At 38.2% G+C, this 15,721-nt stretch overlaps 1 protein-coding gene across 13 annotated transcripts in view; it reads right to left on the bottom strand.

The window, feature by feature from the left end:
* FAM13B (family with sequence similarity 13 member B) overlaps positions 1-15,721 on the bottom strand; it is a 111,618-nt gene that overhangs the window by 59,788 nt on the left and 36,109 nt on the right. For 7 of the 13 annotated variants that reach the window (XM_033181109.1, XM_033181108.1, XM_033181112.1 and 4 more), the window contains exons 2-7: positions 15,255-15,421; positions 12,848-13,039; positions 12,196-12,408; positions 5,980-6,157; positions 5,538-5,679; positions 977-1,072 (exon numbers count right to left, since the gene is read on the bottom strand). In XM_033181109.1, coding sequence (XP_033037000.1) covers positions 977-1,072; positions 5,538-5,679; positions 5,980-6,157; positions 12,196-12,408; positions 12,848-13,004 — 786 coding nt within the window. In that variant the 5' untranslated portion in view covers positions 13,005-13,039; positions 15,255-15,421. The remainder of the gene's footprint in view (positions 1-976; positions 1,073-5,537; positions 5,680-5,979; positions 6,158-12,195; positions 12,409-12,847; positions 13,040-15,254; positions 15,422-15,721) is intronic. The other 6 variants (XM_033181116.1, XM_033181119.1, XM_033181113.1 and 3 more) reach the window with 3 other exon arrangements.

Below are 15,721 nucleotides of genomic sequence, written 5' to 3'. Positions count from 1 at the left end.
ACGACACAAATATTATGTATATTATTTCATTTTTATCAGCCATTACTTACATTTTTGAAAATCACTGAACTGAAATATAAACAAAATAGGCCAGGTGCAGTGGCTCATGCCTACAATCTCAGCACTCTCGGGGGCCAAGGTGATCCACCCACCACAGCTTTCCACAGTGCTGGGATTACAGGTGTGAGCCACCATGCCTGGTCTATTTTAACATGTTACATCACACTTTTTAAAATCATTTTGTGGGGCCAGGTGTGGTGGCTCACACCTATAATAACAACACTTTGGAAGGCCAAGGCAGGAGGATTGCTTGAGGCCAAGAGTTCAAGACCAACCTGGGCAACATAGTGAAACTCTGTCTCCACAGAAAATTTTAAAAATTAGCCAAGCATTGTAGCACATGCCTGTAGTCCCAACTACTCAAGAAGCTGAGGCAGGAGAATCATGAGCCCAAAAGTTCAAGGTTACAGTAAGTTATGACCATGCCACTGCACTCCAGCCTGGGCGACACAGTGAGACCCTCTAAAAAAAAATAATAAAATCATTTTGTGTCTAAAGTCAATAGCTCCGAGGAACTATGAAAGTATTATACTTGAATATATCGAATATATTATATTCAATTCAATAAGCTTTATGAAAATTGACAGTCTCTAGTATTTTTCACGAATAATCATCAACTAAAACATGACATGAACAATTAATTACCTGTGGGTTTTTTTTCTGTCCCCCTCAAGGCCTCCCAAAGTAACTTCCTGCACTAAGAACTGACTCAATTATTTTGAGCTAAACTAAGCATTAAAGACTTGGATTAAAACGCTCTCTTACCCCACACTAATATTCGAAGTTATTCTTGATCCTCTCCTTGTCAACCTGACCTTCTGCTTATCAACACTATTTTGTTTAGAAGTTATTTTGAACTTGCTGTATGTATGCAGCAGCCTCAACTCCACTTATGGAAAACCTCATCCATACTTACACGTCTTCTTTCTTTGACTGCTATAATTCCCTTCTCTAGGGCCTCGTGAAATGCCTGCTCTCCAGACTCCAGTTTGTGGAGAACGCCGCTACCTGTCTTCTCAAATGTATAAAGAAACATCATTATCACCTCCATCTTCAAACCATTCTACTGGATTCTCATTCATTTAAGGATCCATACGAAATCCATTTGACTCTGCATCATCCTTCAAGCACTCCCTATTCACCATCTCCAGCCACCTATCTCTCTCATATTATTAATAAAAATATCTACTACCTGGAAAAGATTCTAATAGTCAAATATTTGCATTAATGGGATGAAACTATAAAAGAATTAAGTGCTGGATAAACTTTGCTTCCTTCAAATATTAAAATCAGGAGAAAAATCAAAGCACTGCCAAGACGGGCCAGGTCTACCCACATCTTTAAATATATGGATAAGAAACTGAAAATATTTAAGAACACAATCAAATTGTGCTGAGTTTGAGGATATTTATGTCTGCTTAAATACCTTATCAATTCTGCCTCACAAATCAAACTAAAGTTATCAAATCCACTTACAAAAAAACCTCATAAATCTGTAATTTTGTTATTTGTAAATCACATTCCAGAAACATAATAAAAATTGATAAGAAAATAGATTCTGAGACGAAATTGATAAAAAAAATTGGTAAGAAAATAATTAGCAACATGGGACAAGATAATTAAATCTACAGCATGTCTCGCAGGACCCACCGCACTACTCCATTTATTAAGCTTAATTATACTAACATCCTTTTCTCTTTTTTCTTTTTGTTTTTGGAGACAAGGTCTCACTCTGTCACCAAGGCTGAAGTGCAGTGGCATGATCTCAACTCACTGCAACCTCTGCCTCCTGGGTCCAGACGATTCCTGGGCCTCAGGGTCCAGAGAAGCTAGGACTACAGGTGTGTGCCACCACAGCCGGATAATTTTTATATTTTTAGTAGAGATGGGGTTTTGCCCTGTTTACCAGGTTGGTCTGAAATTCCTGGCCTCAAGCAATCTACCCATCTCAGCCTCCCAAAGTGCTGGAACTACAGGTGTATACTACCGCACCTGGCCTAATGTCCTTTTTTCTATCCATGGGCAAACATGCAGAATTCAACACTACCTTATGGTGCCTCACCATTCTATTTAATATAAGGCACAATGTATTTCAAGTCAATTTTTCTAGTGCAAAAAAAAAATACAAAACTACTGATGCAATATATGTAAGATAGAGACATTTCAGCATACATAAGAAAACCATGGAATAAAAGAAATATTGAATTATAGCAAAATATAAAACATAATCAGGGCATATCCTGCAGACTTTAGAGAAGTCAAGATATAAATATTAAGCTGACATTACCAGTTCTTAGAAGTCAAATCATCTTAAAAATGTAAAAAATAAACGACACAAATATTATGTATATTATTTCATTTTTATCAGCCATTACTTACATTTTTGAAAATCACTGAACTGAAATATAAACAAAATAGGCCAGGTGCAGTGGCTCATGCCTACAATCTCAGCACTCTCGGGGGCCAAGGCAGGCAGATCACCTGATGTCAGGAGTTCAAGATCAGCCTGGCCAAAATGATAAAACCCAGTGTCTATCAAAAATACACACACACGCACACACATATTAGTCAGGCATGGCAGAGTGACTGTAGTCCCAGCTACTTGGGAGGCGAAGCACAAGAATCGCTTCAACTCAGGAAGTGGAGGCTGCAGTAAGCCAAGATTGTACCACTGCACTCCAGCCTGGGCAACCAGAGCAAGACTCCGTCTCAGGACAGGATGAAAGGACGGAAGGACGGAAGGAAGGAAGGAAATAAAGGTGGCATGCAGAACTCCCCAACAGGTAGATTTCTTCTGAGCATCAAAAGCCATTAAAGGTTTAAGGCATACCTAACTACTTATCCTCTTCTGGTCATTTTGCTTCAAGCAAGAATAATTTAGAGATCTATCAGTTCCTTAAACCAAGTTTTTAAGTCAAGAACTGTGTATGATAACTGGAACCCCTCAAAAAATGTGCCAAGAGTTCCATGCATCACTAATTCAGGCTACAAATTCTACCCCTTAATTTATTACATACACACACAGACACAGGTTTCATCCTCTGTCTACACACTGCAAGCTCTAATCTGGCATCTATTACTGTTCCTTTAAAGTTCCTGATACTTGGATAGGAAGAAAGAGAAATGAGAAAGAAGAGAAGGAGAGAAAGGGAAAGAGGAAAGAAGGGAGAGAGGGAGGGAAAGCCAAAGATAAAAATGCTTACATGGCCAGGCGCAGTGGCTCACGCCTGTAATCCCAGCACTTTGAGAGGCCAAGGTCGGCAGATCACCTGAGATCAGTCAGGAGTTCAAGACCAGCCTGGCGAACATGGTGAAATCCTGTCTCTACTAAAAATACAAAAATTAGCCAGGCGTGGCAGCAGGTGCCTGTAATCCCAGCTACTCAGGAGGCTGAGGCAGGAGAATCGCTTGAACCTGGAAGGTGGAAGTTGCAGTGAGCCTAGATCACACCACTGCACTCCAGCCTGGGTGACAGTGAGACTCTGTCTCAAAAAAAAAAAAAAAAACCTTAAATAAAGGAAACATGAAAAGCTGAAGTATAAACTCCAAATATTAAAAAGTATTAGTCATAAAAGTTCACAAAAGCATAAAAACTCTTTTAAAGTTAGGCTGCCCAGAAAATAAAACTCAGAATCCACGTAACGATATACAAGAACTATCAGGACTAATGAAAATCTGTTATGATCCACGACCTCTCAAAAGATGATGCTTTGTAATCTCACAGCAAATGAAGGGAAGGAACCATGCAAACGTGAATACAGCTAAGAGTGACAGGGAAGCTTCTAAATATTACACCAGAAGCAGACAGATACCAAGATTATTCTGAGAAAACCAGAATGTACCACCCCCTTTCTAAGTGGGGACTGATACTATAAATCAAATAAATTTCTTTTTTTTTTTTTTTTTGAGACGGAGTCTCGCTCTGTTGCCCAGGCTGGAGTGCAGTGGCCGGATCTCAGCTCACTGCAAGCTCCGCCTCCCGGGTTTACGCCATTCTCCTGCCTCAGCCTCCTGAGTAGCTGGGACTACAGGCGCCCGCCACCTCGCCCGGCTAGTTTTTTGTATTTTTTAGTAGAGACGGGGTTTTACCATGTTAGCCAGGATGGTCTCGATCTCCTGACCTCGTGATCCGCCCGCCTCGGCCTCCCACAGTGCTGGGATTACAGGCTTGAGCCACCGCGCCCAGCCAAATCAAATAAATTTTAAGGTTCTACCTACACGATAGGAAACTACACAGGTGTAAAAAAAATAACGTGCTCTCTATATTCTAATAAGATCTTCAAGACACACTGTTACCTGATGAGACAAAACAAGGGGCAGAACAGTGTGGATAGTATCCTACTTTCTTGTAGAAAAAAACTGTGAGAAAATATTTACTTGTATTTGCTTTTAAAAACTGGAAAAACAAAAAACCAAGGGGAGGAAAGAAAGAAGGAAAAGGTAAGTATGGATGACAGCAAGACATTTTACCATATAGTCTACCATTTTTAAGAAACAGGTGAATTATTATCCATTAAAAAAAGAAGTATCAGCCCCAACTAACACTCAAAATATAGGTGACTTCATAGGTTTTAACGTTAATAAAAGTTTGATGGCAAACCACTTCACGTAAGTGCTGAAGAAAAACTTCTACACAGACCTAAATCACAAATTTTAAACCTGAGAAGACTGGACTAACATGGCTTTACAATAAAGTGTTAATTATTCAGCTTCAATATTCCCATTTCATAAAGGAGAAAGTTAAGTATGAGCCTTGTATAGTCTCAACCATCAAGATTATAAGTGGCTGGACGTAGTGGTGCATGCCTATAATCCCAATGCTTTCAGAGGCCAAGGCAGGAGGCTTGCATGAGGCCAGGAGTTCAAGACCAGCCTGGGCAACATAACAAGACCCTGTCTCTATAAAAAATAAAACAATTTTGTAAAAGATTATAAGGTAACCTCAGAAAGAGATTTTAATATTCTCGAGTCACCAGAATTTTAAAATTACCTGCCACTTAAACTATTAACATCCAGAGGCTTTCCATTAATGATAATTATACTATTGTGTTGATTTGCTATATTACTGAAGAAAAACTTCAAATTTTTAAAAATGTGTACCTAATCTTTCCCTCTACTTTAAATTTCTCACCCCTTGCCTATATTCCTCTATGCTAGCAGTTTCTCTGCAAAAAACCAAAACACAGCATTATCCTTACAAAATAAACAATAGTTAGAAAAAGACAAAAACAAAAAAATCTCTACTGTATACTCTGATTTTAATGCCTTTTCCTTATTAATCGAATTATGGAGGACAGGCTGTTGTTCAGGAAAAAAAAATCATGAATGTGCCACCTACTGATTACATGTAATAACCAAGATAATTACTTCCAAGTCAGTACTTAAATTCCACTTATGTCTGTGGCAAGTCTTTAAGAGCATATTATTCTAAAAAAAAAAAAAAAAAGAAATTATCCCTCCAAATAGAATATTCTCACCTGTTCAGTAATTGAACTCAAATCATTAGATGAAAAATCTTCCTCTTCATTCTCAAAAAACTCATAGTAGTTTTCCAGAAGTCCAGACATTATCCTGCTCACTATTTCTTGCTCTTTCATATCTTCCACATCTGTGTAAATGCTAAGAATAAAAGTCCAAATTGAGAGTTCTTAAATCAATCACAGGTAAAGGTAGAAGACAACCAATGAGACACTTTATGAACACAAGCAATTTATGTCACCATTCTGTGCTTCCATTCTCCCATCTGTAAAACCTACCTAATTTGTACCCTGTTCACAAAAATGTTGTAAGAATTAATTATATCTACTATAAAAAATAATTGTTCATCAAGCAACCTACAATCCTTGGGAGACAATATAATGATTCCATTTCATGTATCTAATTTTTAAAAATTAAACAAAATTTTTTGAAACAACTTACTGGAAGACATCTGGACCAAAGACAGCAGCCAAAGAATTTGCAGACCAAATTTCTTCATGATGTGATGCTACATTGGCTAAAAATCTACACAGAAACTTTAACAAACTGTAATTAACAGGTGGAAGCTGTTGCAAGAGGAACCTCAACTTTCTTCCAAATTCATCTTCATTATTATAATCTATAAAACAATAATGATAGGGTTTTTTTAAATAAAGGAAAAAGCAAAGCTCTGATATTTTGCCAGGTTCACATTACTCCACCCACATCACCTTTTTACTACAACAATTCAAAACCTCTTCACTTCCTCTACCGGGGGCAAATGCCTTAGGGCTTTCCATTTCACTTATGAAATAGAGAAGAGGTGGAGAAGGGGAGCTGGAAAAAAGGAACTCAACCCCTTAATTGCTGGAGGATGTTTTCCTCATCTATTACTCATTGGCCTCAATTCTCTACATTTTTTTGTTTTGTTTTTTTTTAAATTCTCGTCCTACTGTCTCCAGCATGACCATACCTGTGGTTCCACACCAGTGCCAACTATAAAAAGTCAAAATGCACTGGCCATGTCAGACAATACAAACTACTAGTGAGCAAAGCAGAGATGCAATTTGAGGGGTTAATAGTATCAGCGATACCTTTCAGCTTGGAAAGGAAAAACAAGGAAAGAACAAAGTAACAGTGTGATTTTCTTCTCCTGGCTTCCTAAAATAAACAATTAACTTCAGCAATATCAGTAGAACTAAATTAAAAGGTCTCTCATTTCTCATCTGTTTTTCTCCTCTAAATTTATGCTGGTTTCTGTTTATCAAGTAAACTTTATCACACAAGTTAGGCCTCGTATTTATCGTGTCAATGAGTTTTCACTAGCAGAAACTAGACCTGTATTAATTCCATTGATTAGTGAGGATCCCATTTGGGAGAAAAAAGTGCTCAGAGGTCCTCTCAAAATAAAGTGATTTATTGCTTCATGAGTAAAAACCAATTCAATTATGTTTCATTTTGTATTTTTCTGCAGGTTCTTAAAATTATTTTACTGAAAACCTTTTGGTAAAAGGTTACGGTCATGATATTAGCCATCTCTGCAAAATAATACTAGTCTAAAAAGTTTATCAGGAAATAGGACTCCAGTACTATGTTGATTAAAAAAAAATTTTTTTTTGGCCTGGTACGGTGGCTCACACCTGTAATCCCAGCACTTTGCTGAGGCAGGCACATCGCCTGAGCTCAGGAGTTTGAGACCAGCCTGGGCAACATGGCGAAACCCTGTTCTAGCAAAAATACAAAAATTAGCCGAGTGTACTGACATACACATGTGGTCCCAGCTACTCAGGAGGGTGAGGTGAGAGGATGGCTTGAGCCTAGGAGGCACTGGTTGCAGTAAGCTGAGATCATGCCACTGCACTTCAGCCTGGGTGACAGAGTGAAACCCTGTCTCAAAAATTAAAAAAAAGAAAAAGAAAAAAGAAAACAAAATTTTTAAGTTTATCAGGAAAGGCTACAGTCACATGAGTTTTACTTAAAATTTAAAATGCAACCAATAACAACTCTTCTATACTTTGTAATATTACCAGCTGTCCATTCAAAAGTACCAGTACTTCAATTTTAAAATCAGATGGACTAGTCCCTGGATTAATGTTTAAATCACTGTACCTATAACTGATGAGAAATTTTAACAACCTAAGCATTCAACAGAAAAGGATTATTTTAGAAAATCACGTATCAAAAAATGCAAGCAGTTAATATTATCAATATAATGAAGACACTAACACTGACAAATTCTACCTAACATTCTCTCCAGCTCTGTGGCACTTAAACGTGTAGCATACCTATCCATATGTTTATTTTTATCATCTATTTATCCATTCTCCCTTTATCCCCTATAGCGTTTTAGTTCTGTGAGGGCAGAGATTTTTTTTTCTTTGAGACAGGCTGTCGCTCCAGGGTGGAGTGCGGTGGCATGCTCACTGAGGCTCATCACAGCCTCAACCTCCCAGGCCCAAGCGATCCTCCCACATCTACTTCCTAGGTAGCTAGAACCACAAGCAAATGCCACCACAGCTGGCTATTTATTGAAGTTTTCGTAGCGACAGGGTCTCCCTATGTGTTCCAGACTGGTCTAGAACTCACTCCTAGGCTCAAGTGATCCTCCCACCTCGGCCTCCCAAAGTGCTGGAATTACAGGTGTGAGTCACCACACCCAGCCATGAGGGCAGAGATTTTCATCTAGTTTTTTTCAGTGCTGAATTCTCAGTATCTGAAGCAAGGGTCCCCAGCCAGGGCTGTGGACCAGTCTGTGGCCTGTTAGGAACTGGGCCATACAGCAGGAGGTGAGCAGCGAGTCAGATCAGCAGCAGCATTAGGTTCTCATAGGAACAAGAAGGCTACTGTGAACTGTGCATGCAAGGGATCTAGATTGTACATTCTTTATGAGAATCTAATGCCTAATGATCTGAGTTGGAACAGCTTCATCCCAAAACCATTCCTCCTCCCCATCAGTGGAAAAACTGTCTTCCACAAAACCGGTCCCTGGTGTCAAAAAGGTTGAGGACTGCTGGTCTAGGGCAATGCCTAGCATATGGCAGATGTTCAGTACACATTAGTTGAATTCACTGAATGAATACACAATAACTGAAAAAAGATGTTGAACATACTACACCATTTGACTTGATGGTGTGGTAAGCTTGTGGGCAATACTGTTTTTATTTGAATTATTATCAACATTATCCAGTTTTGTTGGGTACATTTCTTCTACACATTTACACTTATACTGGCCTGTTTCTGAAGTCTTCAAATAAGGCACAGAAGCACTTCAAAATACATTAAATATATACATACTTGCTTAAATTTCTTTCCTTTGGAGTCTACTTTCTAGTTAAATCATATCCAGGGAAAACAATGTATGTTATCAGAGAAGTTTCCCCTAACAATTCCTTCAAGTACTGTAATATTTTCTGGAAATGTTCTAACTAATCCACAAAACTGCTAGCTATGTTTTCTACCAAAACACAACAGATAAGCAGTTGAACTAATCATTATGGTCTAAACCAGAAGTTGTCAACATCTGACAAATGAATGGCTGTCATGACTTCGGGGAAGACAGTGCCTATGGTAAAGCTAAACATCCTACAGTACACAACTCCCATCACAAAAAATTATCAAGCCCAAAATCAACAGTACCAAGGCTGTGAAACTCTAGTCTAAATGAAAGGTTCAACCACACCAGTGAATGCACTGTCCTGCTACCACAGAGAAATGAAACCACTTTTTAAAAACAAAAGCTGAAATGCAACTGCAACAGTGCTTCTTTCATGGTCTTAAAAGCAATAACTGTCATGTATTTGTGAACATTAAAATATTATCATATTATTTATCTACAACTGGGTGCCATGGCTCATGCCTGTAATTCCAGCACTCTGGGAGGCCAAGGTGGGTGAATCACTTGAGGTCAGGAGTTCAAGATCAGCCTGACCAACATGGTGAAACCCCATCTCTACTAAAAATACAAAAATTAGCTGGGTATGGTAGCACACACCTGTAGTCCCAGCTACTCAGGAGGCTGAAGCACAAGAATCACTTAAACCTGCAGAGGTTGCAGTAAGCCAAGGTGGTCCCACTGCACTCCAGCCTAGGCGACAGAGCAAGACTCTGTCTCAAAAAATAAAAGAAACAAACAAAATTATCTACAGTAAACGGAGAGGAACCTTTGTTCAGAGATCTAGACATCTTCCCAAAAGAATAACTAAATGAATGAATGAAAATATGATATTACAACATAAATGCAAATATCACCTCAAATACTACCACACCTAGCAGAATAGCTATTAAAGAAATGGGTGTATATGTGAGTATATGTGCACACATACATATACATGCCAATGATTATATATGTGTAAGTGGAAAATAGAAGAAAACAGTGAATTTCTCATATTAAACATGAAAGCACTTATGGACCATAAGCATTTCTGCATGTCTTAAATTCCTTCACAAGTGAATGTTAGCATAAGAATAATTAACAAGATGTGTATTGTAATTCCATGAATGTCAACATGGTACATGGTGCTATCATAATTTTAAATGAAAACCAGGCCTTGGCTAAGACTGATACTTTTTCAAATAGGGTAAATGCACGATTTTTGAAATAAAAGAAGGGGTAGGATTGGTTTACAATTTATGATCAGAAAGTTGAGTCTTTGAAGAGGAACTTAGTTGTCCCAATAGTACATGATGCTGTCATAATTTTAAATGAAAACCAGGCCAGGTACAATGGCTCACTCCTATAATCCCAATGCTTTGGGAAACTGAGACAAGAGGATCACTCGAGCTCAGGAGTTCAAGATCTGCCTGGGCAATATGGCAAGATCTTGTCTCTCCAAAAAAATAAAAAATTTTAAAACATTAGCCAGGAAAGGTGGTGCGTCCCTGTAGTCCCAGCTACTCAGGAGGTTGAGGCAGGAAGATCACTTGAGCCCTGGAGATCAAGGCTGTAGTGAGCTAGGATCACACCACTGCACTCCAGCCTGGCCGACAGAGCAAGAACATTTAAAAAAACAAAACAAAAACAAAACAAAAAACAACAAATAAATGAAAACCAATTGAAATGACAATCCTAGTGAAAAATAAATAGCTTCTGATAGATACTACCAGTGAGTCAATGACTTTGCTTCCATTAAATCTCATTGCAATTATTAATTTATAAATTTTCATTCAGGACTGAAAGATTATCTGACTCTTGCAACTTTAAATACATGTCTGCAATTCAGCTAACAGAGGGAACATGGAAACCTATCACTATAAAGAGAATGGCTCTAGAGTTATGTAAAAAGGCTCATAAAACCTTTATCATAATGGTTTCGGTTCATATTTAATAAATGCAAAATGCTTATTAGGTGTCTCAACATAAACATTGGAAAACATTCCTGTAATAATAAAATGAATTCAAAAATTGAAAACAAAAAACCGTAATTTTGGGGGGAGAAAAATTAAAAGTGATGAATTGAAAAAAGGGGAGCCTTACTAATAACATTTCGCTTTAAAACCTGTTTTTTGATCCAGATTATAGAGTAAAAGAACAGAACTGAATCAGGTTACCCATTCCTGAATATAGCAAGTTCAAAGTGAGCCTTACAATTTAGCTGTACAGAAAACATGTGTAAGAGGGTCACAGAACATCTTTGCATTGACCTTTATACATAAATCAAAGACACCTAACTAACTTAGGCTCACAGTTTAAAATTTAAGAAAAAGACAGATAAACATTTTCAAAAGAAAGTACACTTTCTCTGACAACATAATACTTAAGGATATATACACATATTATAGAATGCCCAGCTGTGATAGAGATAGGCATAAAGGAAGCAGTTATAATTTCTTAGCATAACTGAATTTCTTTAGAAGCCCCGATTCAAAAAATAAATGAACTCCATAATACCAAAAAAGCCTGAAAAGGTATAAAATTCAAGAAATATATAATGTTGTATGCCAACTTTATACATTTTCCTATATAATGAAGCATGTCCCTCCATTACATATATATGATTACCATTTGGCTCTAGGAACAGAAGCATTTCCTCACTTCTTGGTTCTTTGACCTTTCTGCTGCCTCTACCACAATTTTTCCCGTTCCTATCCACTCCAGCTAAGCACTACTTTTTAGTCACCATCAAAAAAAACCTAACAAAGATAAATCTTTTTTTGTTTCTTTGTCTTAGAGTCTGATGTTCAATTTGATATTCATTTCCTTTAGGTAAGTGTCCAAGAACAAGTTTTAGGTATATTCCAAGCCTAGAATCAAAGTTATCTTCTTGCTTTTGCTAGGAAATTCTCTCAAACCAGGGATAAGAAACCCTAATAGTGGTAATATCTCCACTAAGCAACACCTTTGGCTACTATTGGACACTGTGCCACCACACACATTACCTTACATAAATTTCTCTTCTTTTTGATGACCCCTCCTACTCCTCGTTCTTGTCTCCTCCCTTTCCTCTTCTTCACCCTGTATCTTAGGCTAATAAGACCAATAACAAAAAGTAAACAGTACTAGAGGAATCCAGGAAGTTGCCTTTCCTTTGACAAGATCATACAGCCCCAAAAAGCAAAAGAGAAAATAACAAATTAATCTCTAAAATACTATACTTACTGCTTACATGTCAAAATTTCTAAAAGGTAAAGACTAGGAAATTAACAACAAATGACTGATTGATATGTATCAAATTATGTTACCTTGAGAAAGCTGCATCAAGTGAATATGTAAACTGCCAGGGATAACAGGTTCAGGAAGTTCTTGAAGAAAAAATCTAAGAAGGCTAATAGCTGAGGGAACATCTGCTTCCTTAACCAAATCCACCTCTTCTCCGCTGTCGTATCTCTGCCGAAGCCACTCCACAGTCTCAGCATTTCCATTGACTTGAAAAAGTCCTTGTTGCTCCAGACCTCCTACATTAGTTCAAGGCAATCATTCAATAAGCTGCAAAGTCAACTGCTTGACCATATATATTCATTCTCCTATTAACTTAAAATACTCATACTTTTGGAAAGCCTTTCTTGGCTCCCATGACTTGACTAAAAACCTTCAAATTATACATCTAGAAACATACTATCTCTGTTCTAAGGGATATTCCATTTTATCCCACCCCTTATATCCATTAAAAATATTCCTATCACCCCCACTAAAACTTGTTCTAGGCTGGGCAACTGTCATTTCTAAGTATATGAATTTAAGTAAAAATCACACTAAAATATTAAAAAGAATTTCTAGTTTTTCCTGTTTTGGCCTTTCCATACAAAAAAAAAAAAATTAAAAATCCAAGGTCAAAAAGGGGTAAGTTGTGTTTATTAAAACAAAAGCTAGCCCTCAAAGTAAGGAAATGTATACCATGTTCCTCAATATAGTCCACAACGTGGCGGACTATGAACGGAACCTCATTGTCTGGATGTCCTCCCTGCTGCAGCTCATCAAGTGGAATTCCAAATATTTTGTTAGCAAGAACGGAGTTGCAGTTACTCAAGGAAGGGGAGGAGCTCTTCCTCATATCTTTTTTGCAGCCAGAAATCAAAGCTGTCTTTTCTGCCAAATGAAAGACAAAAAAAAAAAAAGACTATAATGATTAACAGGTGGCAATATGACTAGATACATTAAAGAAAAATGCTTTACACCTGAATGTGTTCTCATCTATTTAAATATGTTCCAGTTAGCAGGCCCATAGTGTGTTCTACAGATGAAGTTCAGTACAATTATCTAAACACATTCCCTATTACGAAGAGTTAGTGCTGAATGCTCCCTTCAGTGCTTGCATACTTATCAAACAATAGCAAAGTTAATCATCAAAGATTTAGCAAGAGGCATTAATGTCCCAAAGACAAATTAAGGATCAAATTTGGCTCCAAGAAAACCTTTACTGGCCGGGCGCGGTGGCTCAAGCCTGTAATCCCAGCACTTTGGGAGGCCGAGACGGGCGGATCACAAGGTCAGGAGATCGAGACCATCCTGGCTAACACGGTGAAACCCCGTCTCTATTAAAAAAAAAAAAAATACAAAAAACTAGCCGGGCAAGGTGGTGGGCGCCTGTAGTCCCAGCTACTCGGGAGGCTGAGGCAGGAGAACGGCGTAAACCCAGGAGGCGGAGCTTGCAGTGAGCTGAGATCCGGCCACTGCACTGCAGCCTGGGCGACAGAGCGAGACTCCGTCTCCAAAAAAAAAAAGAAAACCTTTACTAAACAAGCTTATTAATGACACAGGTAAATCCAAACCCATTCTGGACTGTGCCATATAAAGCTCATCTAATCCCTCAATTCATAAGTCCAAACAGGAGAGAATTCTTTTTAGAAAGTGATGATCTAATAACCACTTTTTATAAATGATGGGCTAATAAGAACAAGATTAATGAGTTCTTATTTCTACATGATAGAGCAGCTGTAATATACATATATATATTTTTTGAGATGGAGTGGAGTCTCGCTCTATTGCCCAGGCTGGAGTGCAGTGGCCTGATCTCGACTCACTGCAAGCTCCACCTCCTGGATTCATGCCATTCTCCTGCCTCAGCCTCCAGAGTAGCTGGGACTACAAGCGCCTGCCACCACACCTGGCTAATTTTTTTGTATTTGTAGTAGAGACGGGGTTTCACCGTGTTAGCCAGGATGGTCTCCATCTCCCGACCTCGTGATCCGCCCGTCTCGGCCTCCCAAAGTGCTGGGATTACAGGCGTGAGCCACTGCGCCCAGCCTGTAATACATTTTTGTAAAAAAGAAATTTTTCATTTCTCAACATCAACTTTCAATAAGAGATGTCCTCTTATCAACACTGTTATTTCTTTTCATTTTTTGACACGGAGTTTCACTCTTTTTGCCCAGGTTGGAGTGCAATGGTGCAATCTCAGCTCACTGCAATCTCCACCTCCTGGGTTCAGGTGATTCTCCTGCCTCAGCCTCCCATATAGCTGGGATTACAGGTGCGCGCCACCACGCCCAGCTAATTTTGCATTTTTAGTAGAGATGGGTTTCACCATGTTGGCCGGGCTGGTCTTGAACTCCTGACCTTAGGTGATCTGCCCACCTCGGCCTCCCAAAGCACTGGAATTATAGGAACACATCGTCGCGCCTGGCCTTAACAGTGTTATTTCATAATTATCCATAATAAAAAGTTTCAGAACCATCTAGTTCAGAAGAAATAGTTATTTGTCCTAATTTTGTAGGAATTGTGATCAGTAAAGAAGTGGGAGAAAACAATGTCTCAGATGGCCATTTCCAGTATCTGACACATAAGAGAACAAGTAATCCCAAGAAAAATTTATTTTCTAAAATAAACACATTACACATTTATTACTTTATGTAGGAAAAGAGTATTTGTAAAAGAAAGAAAAACTCAAAGGTTGATAACGAACAACATGACACCAGCTGGTCTTTTTTCCATCACCCCAGAAAAACAATTTCTTTCACACTGCAAGAGAAAGATAGCAAATCACAAAGATAAGTCTACTAAAATTCATAAGTTCACAAAAATAAGGTCCACTGGATCAAGTGTATACCCACTGGATCAAGAATGTCACAACATGACTAGGAAACAATGCAGCCAACTTAAAAGAAAAGAAAAAATTAACTTAAGATAGCAAAATGCCATACATTTACATAGTCTCAGACAAGCAACATCCATTCTTCGACGTATCTGGTGCCAGCTAAGAACTATAAAATCTCAAGTTAAATCAAATAGCAGCCACAGGGGCAAGTTCCAAAACCTCTATGGATTTATAGAGCAGGAGATAGTTACCATTTTGAAAACTTACCTTTCAGGACTTAAATACCTAAGTTTAAAAAATGGCTTCTGCAACAGCTACCCTCACTGAGCAAGCATTCTTTTGTCATTTATGGCTGTTTGAGATTATGGCAGAAGATCAGCCTGTAGTTCCTCATTGAAGAAATGCAGAACTCGATCAGTACTTCAGCAGTTAATCTACAAGATAAAAACAATTACTTCAATTTCCCACAACATCTTTAACTGTCAGAAGAGACTATTAACAGAAGCAGCAGTAAAGTCCTCTTAAGACATTACCTATATTGAAAGTTATTCTTCTGTCTGAAAAATGTATCTGTAACCTAAAGGCAATACCTTGCAAAGGTTTCAGATGATGATGGAAAACTGGAGAAGAATCTTTCTGCTGAAGATAAATAAATAAACGAATTGCAAAGGAGGATATGTGACAGGACACATCTTCAAGGATTACACCATTCAAATAATCCATTTTCCTCAATT

Source organism: Trachypithecus francoisi, unplaced genomic scaffold (assembly GCF_009764315.1).
Source record: "Trachypithecus francoisi isolate TF-2019V2 unplaced genomic scaffold, Tfra_2.0 Lachesis_group2, whole genome shotgun sequence".
Taxonomy (NCBI): Eukaryota; Metazoa; Chordata; class Mammalia; order Primates; family Cercopithecidae; genus Trachypithecus; species Trachypithecus francoisi.
Note: the sequence above shows the minus strand (reverse complement) of the source record. Positions and strands in the feature narration are given on the sequence as shown.